This window comes from Sarcophilus harrisii, chromosome 3 (genome assembly GCF_902635505.1).
Source record: "Sarcophilus harrisii chromosome 3, mSarHar1.11, whole genome shotgun sequence".
NCBI lineage: Eukaryota > Metazoa > Chordata > Mammalia > Dasyuromorphia > Dasyuridae > Sarcophilus > Sarcophilus harrisii.
In genome coordinates this window covers 518,642,514-518,654,773 of record NC_045428.1, presented here as the reverse complement: position 1 = coordinate 518,654,773, position 12,260 = coordinate 518,642,514, and the positions used below count along the sequence as shown (strand labels likewise).

Here is a 12,260-nt window from a genome sequence, read left to right as displayed (position 1 = left end):
CCCACCCCCAGATAACTACTGTTATGGATCAAATGAGCATATTGTTATTTCTATTTTAATGTAAGGGAAACAAAAAAATAGCTAAAGGACAAGAAGCTAAATCAGTAATATTAGAGATAACATGTGAATAAGCAGAAATATGCTCACATAAAAAGTGAGCAACTGAACTCACATGCTTATTGACTTTTAAAGTACACCTGTTAGATGGCTGAAGACTATGATCGAGATAGTATAATAAATGGATGAAGCACAGTAGAGTTAAGTTGCTGTGGGAACTTGGGATTTCCTGATCTTTGTACTTTTTTCAGTAGCAATTTAATGAAAGCAGTTTAAAAGTTATATTTTCTTCCTTCTAAAAAATAAAACTGAATAAAAATACCAAAAATAAAGGAAAAGTTAAAAAAGGAAAAATAACATTTTAAACATGTTATTAATAACTATAAAGTTATAGTAAACCTGTCAGATTTTCAGGAAGAAATAAGAGAAGGAGACAGGATAATTTCCATGTTATTCAAAACAAAACCACCACCTCTGAGAGATAAATGATTGTCCTAGAGCCAGTATATAAATAGTGGGATGGGATTATAATTTTAGAATTGTTTGATTTTTAATGTCATTTGTAAAAGACCCAAGAGGATTCACAGAAAGAGCACTAGTGGGACAAATTAGAATCAGCACCCTGGTTAATACCAAATTCTTAGTGGTATTTTTCAGAGAAAAAGGAGTTTATAATAAGAGTTCTAAGAGTTGACTGTGTCTACCAGACATAAAAACTTAAATGAAAGATTATGTATTTTCAAGTAATTTCTTTATTTAAAAAACATCACATAATGGTAACATTCAGAGACTCGGAACATTTAAAGTTTAACAGGAAATTTTTTTTCAGAAATTATCCAAAAATTTAAGTTGATAACTAATTATGATGAATTAAGTCATGCCATTTTATTTATAAGTGTCATTTCTAGTCTATAGAACATAGTGTCTCTAAAATATTTTGTACAGATAAAGACTGATGGATCATTGATTAAAACTATCTCTACACCAAACCTGTCCATCTAAATAAGGACACCTATTGTGCAAGAGGAGTATTTCTTCTGTACATTACAAAAAAAAATTTTTTTTTCGTTTTCTAAAGATACTATATGTGTTCTATGAATCAGCAATTTGTGAAATGAGAAACTTATTTTGATATGGTGGGAAAATTTTCTGGACTACAGTGTTGGTATAATCACTCAGTATCAGCTCCCAAATTAATCTAGTCTGGGTAATGAAGGTAACTCCATTTACAAAATAAATGCTTTCACTTTAGCATGAATAGAGATATGATTTTGAATCATATGTAAATTACAGTAAATGATTTTCTTAGGAAGAGTAGTCTCTCAAGTAACATCCTTATGATGCTATTATCTCTGTCATTTTATAGAGAAAGACACAAGCATGATGAGATTATGTGGATCTCTGATGAGTGGTAAATGCTAATATTTTCCAACAATTTCTGCCACTCTTTTCAAGAACCTGAATAGAATCCCTGTTCCCTAATTTCTCCACAGTATGGGGGAAAAGCTTTCTACCTGGATAAAGAAATTGATTTTCACAATTCTGTTTTTTTTCTTTCTTAAGAATAGCTTAAAAGGCAAACCTTAACCTAAGCTTTGTTATTGTTCCAACAAAAACATGATGTTAGGGAAAAATGTTATGTAGACATTCAGGTTCATAGAAACACAGTAAGCCTCAATCAATAATAATGATTTTCCTGCTCTACTGACATTACAGTAATATTTTATGACATTGTTTTATGGTGTAGCTTTGTTATTCTGTAAAAACTGTATCATTGAAAAAATGACATTGGTCACTGAGAAGGGCATCATTTTATGATACAAGAAGCCAGATTGCAGCCTTGGATCTTTAGGAATGGTCCATTCATGCACTCATGAAAAAGAAATCATCCTTTAGGACCCAATTTTATCCAGTTTTTTTTTTTTGTTTTGTTTTTTTGCAGACTTTATATAAATGGAAGTTAAAGCTTCACCACCAAGAGGAACAATGTTTTAATGAATCCCAAAGAACTAAATAAAAACCTGATCTCTCTCTACAAAGAGAAGCCAGAGGCATGGAATGTCTAATCTTTTTTAAGTAAAAGGTGAAAGCAGTCACAGATTGGACAGCTAGGTGGCTGAATGGATAGAACACCAACCCTGGGCATTGGAAGACCCAACTTCAATTCTGCCCTCAAACATTTACAAAAAAAGTGCTAGCTGTGTGACTCTGGGCAGGCCAGTATCCCCTGTCTTGCTTCAGTTTCCTCATCTGCAAAATTAACTAGAGAAGGAAGTGGCAAACCACTCCAGTATCTCTGCCAAGAAAATCTCAAATGTAGTCACGAAGAGTAAGACATGATTGAAACAAATGAACAACAACAAAATTGTCATTTAGAGAAAGTCATCAAATTGGGGGGGAAAATCCAAAAGTAAAGGTCATGGAAATTTTAAGGTGGAAGAGAATATGACCTATAGCATGAAGTGACTCTGAAGTTACCTATACACTAAAGCTATACACATCTAATAACTATAACCTGAACTCATTTTTTTTTCCTATTTCCCCATGGCTTCCTTAATGTCCCATCTTGTGCCCTACCATATTACATTCTGGAATATTAGCACTAACTTCATATAATACCCCAGGTTTATTTGCCCCATCCTTTAGGCAAAATGAAAGTGGAATACAAAAATTCTATTCATAAACAATATTTAGATCTTTTAGATTTAGATCTTTAATATCTTTTCCACATATTCTAATGATTTGAGAATGAATTATGCTTCTTAAATCAGTGTAGATTTGAACTTTTAGTTTAAAGCAACCATGATAAATGTATAAACTATAAATCAAGGGCAGGAGTACTCTCCTCAGTATCATTTTAAAAAGTCTGTTAAAAATGCCTTTAAGTAGCATTATACACACTAGACTACTATCTTTTCAATGATCCCATTTGCTGTTTTGCCATTACCAGAGCAGAAACATTTCTCCACTGAACATTCTAGCCACTTGAGTAGTGAGTAGTTCCAGTTGCTGAAATTTATCACATAAATAATCTTCATTCTCTCTACCCCAAAATAGCCATAGCCATGTTGCTGAGAACTAAGAGAGAAAGAGCTTATAGCAAGTTTTTTGTTTTGTTTTGTTTTGTTTTTGCTGCTAGTCTGGACAGGGCTGCACAGGGATTTGGAAATTCTCAATGGGATGGACTCTTTACCAAAGCAGTCCTAGAACTTATGGTCCTACAGTATTATTTGGGGACACTGAGATGTAAAGAGACTTGCCAAGTATCACACAGTCAGTAAGTTTTAGAGGTGCGACTTAAAGCCAGGTCTTCCTCTATCTGAGGCTGGTTCTCCCTCCACTCACATATTAAATAGCCTACCTCACATATTAAAAACATAGAGACTTAAAAACAAAAAATGTGCCAAAAGGTCACATGTAGCTGAGTTTAATTTTTAAGTATGTTTACAACAGCAATTGCAAAAATAAATTCCTGCATCTAATTTAATGAACAGATCAACTCTTTCTGAGAAATTAGATCTGTATGGTTCTAATCATAACTTTGGCTTATGGTCTCCTATCAAGGTTTTTTTTTAATAGAGGTGAATGGAACAAACAGTTTTTAATATCCGAGAACACTGAACCTTTTCACTGTTTAAAAAGATTATTCACAATGTCAATTATAATCATTTATTACAAAATACAGGAGTTCTGGTATGCATGCATATAAATGCACATTAAAGAACAGAGCTGGGAAAATAGGTGTATGAGGTTTAGTTCTGGTTCCCTACAGAAATAAAAAATTCATATTGATAAAAGAAAAAAAGTGCAGTTCTGATACAATTGAAGACAATTTATGGTATGTAGAAGAATGATATCTGCCTTTTTACATGTTTGGAGTACTCATAATTCTTGTATATATTAAACTTGTATCAAGAGTACCTTTATAATAAATGTTACAAAAGCTATGATGGTATGTACTCTCTCCAGATGGCACTGTCTTTTCCTAATAGGCTACAAGGATCACAAGGAGAAAGATTATCTGAAGTTTCTAGTTGTCTATCACGGAGGATTACCAATTTAGAACTGGAAAGGCATTTATTTATAAACCATCTTGTCCAATGTCCTCAATTTGCAGGAGAGAAAACTAAGGCCTTGGGAAGTTAAATAATTTGCTTAAGGTCATCTAGACATAAAATCTTTTGCATAAAACATGTTTCTGCTCATCCATTCCCTAGGACACAAAGCCTGAGATATGAAGCAACTTTGTAAGTTCAGGAATTACTTGAAGTTCAGGAATTCCATGGAGAATATACTGGTTTCCTCTGCAAACCTTTTCATGCTCATTAAATAAAGACCAATGTTACTTAACCAACAAGTGCTTTAATGTATCAAAACAGAGGCAATGACTTAATCTGTTGATTTCTGAGAAATGTAATCATTTTTCTTTAGGATATTACAAATAAACATAAAATCAATCCTTGCAATCTGCTTAGAACTTAAAAAAACAAATTGGGCTAAACACCTGGCCCTTACTGAGCAAAACAAAGTAGGGAAACTGATGAGGGTCCCCACTTTTAAAAACTCACAATACCCTGAAAAAAGAGAGGGCTCAGTTTTCACTGTATGAGTTGTCAGAAGTGTTAGCAAATCCACTGTGACGTTTTGTGGATTTGGATTGTGTTTTTCTTACTTCTCCTCACCCACAAGAACTAATTACAGATATTTATTTCCATTTCAGTTTGCATTGGGGTATGCTGAACAAATAACGAATGCAGCAAAATCACAGCAGCTTAGATCACTGATCAGCAGAGCTTTTAAGCACAGGCAAGAGGATATGACATCCAAATAAGGTTTTCAAGCAGCTTTAATTCTCTTATGGGAAACCTTGCAAACCCATAACAGAATCATCTTAATAAATATGTATATATTCCTATATATTCAAAAACTATGAGTATATATGCAATAATCATACACATGTGTACATATACACCCATATAAATATACCAAAAAACATTTAGATCAAGGGAAGCCAACATCTTCACCACAATGTAAAGATTACAGCCTACTACAAAGAAGTGGCAAGCTTCTCCTTAAAAATTCAAGAGTCTTCTTGGGCTGTTTTGCTAGCCCTTTTCAGTTTTTCAAATGATAAGACATAGCTGTTAAAATGAACAAATGCAACAACAGACTCCCATCACTGGACACAATTACATTTGTGTGCAGATGCTCAAAAATTAAACTGTGTGCCAGATCTTTAAAGTCTGTGCTTCTGGGGGAGAAAGGGCTGATAAAAGCCACAGGGTTCTAGGTGATGTAGTTCATTTGTAGAAACACTTTGTGCTGTCCAGTATTAAACTCTTTCCAATGTATCTCTGAAAAGCAACACAACAAAAACTATCTGCGAGTTGAAGGTAGGAAGGGAAGGGGAAATGGTAAATAACAGGGAGAGGAGAAGTAGAACAGAGATACCATCGGAGAATACATTCAGTCACTCTTTGCTCACCCTTAACCTATGTGGACCAATTGTAGCTAATTTCATGGGACTTAATGACATCTCAATTTTTGCTCATGAAGTTAGACCACAGACTCATTTAAAGTATTTTTTCCAAGTTTGGAAGTCGACATTTTCTCTTAAAAACTCACAAGAACAATTTTCTTCACTTTTATTCTAAAATGAGTAATATTCCCCATAAGACATTTTAATGGCACTTCCTCATATAGTTTTATCCTACAAACTCAATGTTATTCCTCTAGAAAGCTTAAGATATAAGGAGTATGCTTTTGTAAATACCATCTATTCAATTGTGAAAAATATACACATTAAGCAAAATGTTGGTCTTTTGGACCAAGTTAAGAATTACCTCTGGAACTCCTAATTTCCGGCATGCTTCCAAAAAATTTTCCACATTTCTTCTGCATTTCGCCATACTAAGTTTGGGCTGTAAATATAGAAATAATGATTATTAAAAAGGAAACAGTTTGTCCTAATGTAGGACAAATTTAATTTTTGCCAGTTAAGCTATTCCCCATCAAAACCCATGGTTTAATTATCAAGAGAGTTGTGGGAAATTCTTCACTAAACTGAGTTACTCAAAACTGGTTTGAGGATTATACATGACATGAAAACGAGGAAGAATTCCAAATAGATTATCTTCAGTTGTATCTGGCAAGTTTTAAATGCCCTATTTTGTTTCAGTGCTACATTTCAGGTTCAATGCTGCTCTTATGAAAAAAAAAAAAAAAGACTCAATTCCATATTCTAAAAAACCCTCCACACAATATGCCTATTTTTAATATGTATTCATATAAGATACCAGTATCTGCTTGTGACTCCTAAAGCATAAAACAATTTAGTTTGTGGCTTTTAATAAAATTATTCCTACAGAAGGAAACATTCTAATAAGGCAGAATTTTCTACAAAGCAGGCTCTTCCATGGGATTCTTAAATCTTGTTTTCCAGGTTCTGACATGTACCTTTATTCCACAAATGTGTAGAACTGTCAAGTTTGATTATCTGTGTCTTGATCCTATAAAAGACAAATTCTGTCTACATACATAGAATTATAAGCCTGAAAGGGACTCCTGAGGACCCTGAGCCTTATCTGCCTCTGATTAAGAATGCCCTATCACACATCTCTGACAAAGCTTTCTCCTCAAGACTTTCAGTAATGTAGAATCTACCTTCTGTCTCCCAAGGCAGTCCATTCCATTTGGGGAAACCTCTAATAGTTAATTAGTTTCTACTTTCTTCAAGCCTAAATAATTTCTTTCTGCAGCTTTGTTCCCAGTTCTGCCCTCAGAGGCCATATAGAACATATCTAATTCTTTTTCCATGTATCAGGAAAGAATGTGGTTGTAACCAAAATGAACTCAAATCCCTCACTGGAACTATGGGACCATGAGCAAGTTTCTCAATACCTTTGAATCTCGGTTTCCACATCTATAAAAGGAGTTCAAGTAAAAGGAGATATCTAAAACATTTTTGTAAACCTGAAAGCACCATTTGATTTTTATTATCAGAAATCAATGAGATGGACATGTTGGTACATACTTACAATGCCTGCTGGTAGACTGCCTGGATTGGGAATTTTACGTTTTATGTAGTGGGAACCTAAAGCTCACCAAGTAGCCACACAAAATCTGGCACTAATATTACAAGTCCCTGGGAATGGAGGCCCATCAATCTAACTAAGGAGAAATGAACCTACCAGGCCAGAAATGGGGCAAGTTATAACTTTTATGATGATCAGTACTGAGAGCAGACCTGTGAGTGGTTGCTGCACTTTCAGTCTGGGCAAAAAAGAGAGAGAAATGTAGTCTCTCTAGTCTTTCTTTAAAATAAAAAAAGGGAGAAGAGGGAAAAGAAGCCTCAATGGAAAATGGAAGGAACAGATTACTTTTGGAAAAAAGATACTTATAGGGAAGTTATGTGGTACAGTGGAGAGCATTGGAATCAGGAAGTTTCAGACACTTATTAGTTTTGTGACCCTGGAAAATCACTTACTCCTGTTTGCCTCAATTTCCTTATCTGTAAAATGAGCTGGAGAATAAAATAGCAAATCACTCCAATATCTTTACCAAGAAAACTACACAGTAAGGTCACAAAGAGTAGGTAATGACAAATGACTAAAGAACAATAAATGACACACGCATTTCAATTTAATTTTTTGCTGTATGTTGGTAGTGCTCTGGACTATACTGGCAAAGAATAATGGTAAAAATATACTACTAATTTTTAGTTTTTAATGTAGTTATAGAACTGTAGTATAACATTTCTACCTGGCTATCCCATTAGTATTGTAACTCAAAATATCAAAACAGACCAGACCTTCTTAATGTCTAAATATACCCACTCCTCCAAATCTCCCTATTTGTGCTAAATTAACCCAGTTCAGAGCCTTAAAGTCATTTACATCTCTTCCTTCTTTTTCACCTTTCATCAGCTAGTCAGCTCCCAAGTTATTTTTCATCCATCACCAGTTAAATCTTAGGTCTTTGTGGAAAGCCTTAAATGTCAGACTAGGTTAATATCTTAGAAATTAACTTAGTCTGACATTTAAGGCTTTCTTGTCCCAACATACTTTTTTTAGCCTTTCTAGATTTCATATAATTTCCATTAGGTACTTTTCAGCTAAACTGCTCTATTAATTAGTTAATCCCTGCAGCTAACTTTTTCCCCCTTGCCTTTATGCAGCTATAAAGTTGTTTTCTATGCCCAGAAACCACTTGCTCTGTACTTTGCTGCCTTTCAGAGTCCTCCTTTTCCTTTAAAGCTCAGGTTGGGTGTCCCTGGGAAACCTTCCTTAAATTCCCTCCCTCAAATTAACTTGTATTTACTAATCTGAACAAATGTATTAATGAGTACATGCTTTCATTTATCCATTAAATGTAAGTTCTCTGAGGATAGAGACTACTGATTTGGTCTTTGTATTCCTACTGGCTTCTGTGTAAGACCTTTATCACTCAACATCTGAACCAGTTTGTGCAAGATTTTTATACCTTTCCACACCTGAACTATTGTAAACTTCTGTTGGTTGGCCTCCTTGTTTCAAGTCTCACCTAATTATAGTCCATTTTCCACTCAGTTGCCAAAGTGATCTTCCTAAAATGCAACTACGACCGCATTCCTCCTTCTGTTCAATAAATTCTGGGGGTTCCCAATTACCTTAAATATCAAACAATTCCTCTGTTTGGCTTTTAAGGTCCTTTATCATATGGCCCTATTCTATTTTTCCCATATTTTTACATCGTATTCCCCTCCACATACTCTTCAGTTCAATGACATTGGTCTCCTTGCTTGACTTGAAAAAGATGTACCATCTCAACTCTGGGCATTTTCTCTGGATCTGCTTCATACCTGCAATGCTCCTCCTCATCTCTATAATCTGACTTTTCTGGCTTCCTTCAAGTGTCAGATAAAGTTCTTTTTTTTGCCAGGCAATTGAGGTTAAATGACTTGCCCAGGGTCACATAGCTAGTAGAAAGTTTAAGTGTCTGAGATCAGATTTAAACTCAGGTCCCCTGATTCCAGGGCTGGTGCTTTATCCACTGAGCCATCTAGCTGCCTGATAAAGTTCCTTTGGTAAGAAACTTTTCCCAGTCCTGTTCATACATAGTGATTTTTATGTTTTCTTTCTCATTAGAATATGAGTTGAGTAGAGATGTTTGCCTTTCTTTGTATACTTTGACTGTCTTGCATGTAAAAAAAAACTTAATAAACATTTAGAGTCTATTGAACAGGGGTAAAAAGTAATAAATTTACCCATGGCAAATTCTACTAAATAATACAAAAGTGAATTTAATCTGGTTAAATTTTATACTTACCACTGCTGGTGAGGGAACATGAATACTTGCTACAGATCGAGGACGGATGTGATTAACTAAGTGACAGAGGACCACACCATCCATCAGAGCTGCTCCAAGGTCTTCATGTAAGCTGACTTTTAGTCTCATCTCAATGCTCTGGTTAGAAAAAAACAGAAAATTACCATTAATTACTTTTTTTTTTTTTGCATATTTTGTGTTTTTTTTAATTTATTTTATAGCCTTTTATTTACAGGATATATGCATGGGTAACTTTACAGCACATTAATTACTTTTAAAATTTCATCATTAAAGAGTTTGAAGAGAAATTACATAGTATCTTAGAATACAATTAGAGTACGCTTTGAATACCTAGATACTAAAGTACTTTCTCTTCAAAGTGTTTTATACAAAATTATATTCTAAGGAAAAGCATGATGACATCTGGAATGGTATAAAATATTCAACTCATTGAAAACTGCAAACAATCATCAAATAACTATATTTCTTACTCAAATTAATTCAAAGGAAAAACTTCTGCAGGATAAAAAAATAATCCTTTGTAGCATATACAAACTAAAAGAAGTGATAACATATTATATTTTCATTAATATTTCCTCCAGAATTTGACAATATAAATGGAATGAAGTAATGAAGTAAAGGAGCTAAATAGATTCTTTAAGTGGGGTCAGATACCTAGAAAGCTAAAGCCAACCAACAAAAAAGTTGTTAGATTACATGTCAGCTCAGAAATCAGATTTTTAAAATCTCAGACATTTCTTTTTCATTTAATCATGTAGGACTCTTATTTTGCAAGAGACAGAAAAACTTAGATTTGCTTCTCAAATTTTGGAACCAAGAATCATTGACTTGATTTAATCAACCATCAGTTCAAGGCCCTGCTTGCTGAAATACCCATGGTTCTGGATACCCACATCAGAAACTCAAAACAACTGCTCCATACCTCTCGCAGATGTTCTACAAGTTCTTTCTCTTCTCTCATTTGCTCCATCTTCCTCCTAATTGTAAACTGAGGATCTATGGATTCCAAATTCCTCTGTGGTCTTGAGAACACTGGAACAAAAAAAGAAAACAAATCCTTTGCATAGGGCTTCTTACATGTTGCTTTCAATGCGTCTAAATGTACCAAAGAAAACAAAGTTTTTTATTCAGTATCAAAGCAACAATTTCCCCATCTTGAAAACTCAGGTTTTCATCTACTATCTTCTCCCTATGGATTGGAGACTTTTTAAGATAACTGTACAATTTCTTGTTGTTTTACATACACGAACATTCTATATGTCTTGTGAGAATGACCTGAATCAAGGGCAAAGGATTGGGTCACTGCTGAAACCCATCTTTATCACTTCTCTTGGTTTTTCCCCTCTCTCATTTTTGCATGCTTCTGTCTACATTTATATTTGATCAACACATTGTTTTAAATAAGAAGACAGTGATATTTATTTTATAGAGGCTTTAAAAATAAGCATAAACTAATATTTTCTTTTGCGCAGACTTCTTAAGAATGCTAGGATAACATGCAGTATTTTTTTTTACATTTATTGAAAAAGAATTCTGCTTTTTTTTTTAATATTATAAAAGACTCCTCTCCTTCCTTTTTGTCAAGAACATACCTGCAATTTCAGATATAATTTGAGGGTTGAAAAGAAATATCATCTTATGGAAATATCTTATTAAGGAATGCTTCCAAAAAGAAAATATAGAATCTATGCTAAGTATCTATGATTTACCCTGTTCTATCATGTTAATTTTAATTCTACATTAGTATACTAAGAAACAGCTTACTCTCTATGATGACAACTTTCTCCTATCTCAGTGTCTCTCCCCTTAATCCCCTTAATTTGAAGCCATCTGTTTCAGTATTCCCACTCTTGCTAGAGAAAGAGTCCCTCTTTGCATTTTCAAATCTTGACCATGTGATACATCAGTGAAAAGACTAATGAAACCAAAATTAGAAGATCCAAGTTGTTCCAACATCCACTCAACTCCTGATACTTATTTGTATAAGAGTCCCTCAGCCTCTAAATTTTGGTTTCCTAATTGATAGGAAATATATTTGTACAACCTACTCTATAGGGCTATTGTGAAGAATAACTGAAATAATATATTAAAGTATTTTTGAAACTATAAAGTGCTATTTAAATGTGAATGTTTATTTTAATGATTATTCTCACTAAGCACCATCCCACATAAAAAATAATAATGAAGAATGAAGAAATGGGGGGGGGGGAGAGGAAGAAAAGCAAATGACTCATCTAGGATCCCAAAGAATCTCAGAAATAAACCAAACACTGGTCCAAACTTTTTTTAGGAATTCTGCAACATTTCTAAATGCATAAATTCTTCTGCTTAAGTAAAAAAGCTTAAATTGAAAAGCAGCCTTTTTATTTTAATTGCCAACTTAAGTCAACAATCTCCAATGATTTATAAGTTAATTACTTTAAAAAAAATCTTTAAAGTATTGTGGGAGGTTAATTCAATCAACTAAATTTAAATTTAATTTAGTCACATAAAAGTTTATGGATGTTTTAAACATAACCTCAATAACTCTGTGCCTAAATTAACTACAACCCTTACAAACCCAAGATCATGGCAAAACCAAGAAGTTGCAGGGAAAGATGAAACCATAAAGGGCCAAAGGCAAATAAAAAAAAATCAATTATTGATCACTATTGATCATTAACAAGCCCAAAGATGCTATAACCTGCAAGAGTAGCAAACTAGGAGCAAAGAATAGTAGTGAAAGAAAGAATCTGAAGAAAAGGTAAACTGGTACAAGAAGAGAAGATATTGATGGTCTGGAGGAAACTGATACATGTTTTGAGAAATTCTAGAAGATGAAGGAAAAATAAAAATGCAGCTGAATCCTAAGCAAATTAGAAATATCCTCTTCTCTT

General features: G+C 33.8%; 1 protein-coding gene across 4 annotated transcripts in view; it reads right to left on the bottom strand.

Moving 5' to 3' along the window:
• The window catches only part of LRCH1 (leucine rich repeats and calponin homology domain containing 1), a 231,477-nt gene that overhangs the window by 17,609 nt on the left and 201,608 nt on the right, over positions 1–12,260 (bottom strand). For all 4 annotated transcript variants that reach the window (XM_031961917.1, XM_031961919.1, XM_031961918.1 and 1 more), the window contains 3 exons: positions 10,307–10,416; positions 9,364–9,501; positions 5,901–5,978 (listed from right to left, as the gene is read on the bottom strand). In XM_031961917.1, coding sequence (XP_031817777.1) covers positions 5,901–5,978; positions 9,364–9,501; positions 10,307–10,416 — 326 coding nt within the window. The remainder of the gene's footprint in view (positions 1–5,900; positions 5,979–9,363; positions 9,502–10,306; positions 10,417–12,260) is intronic.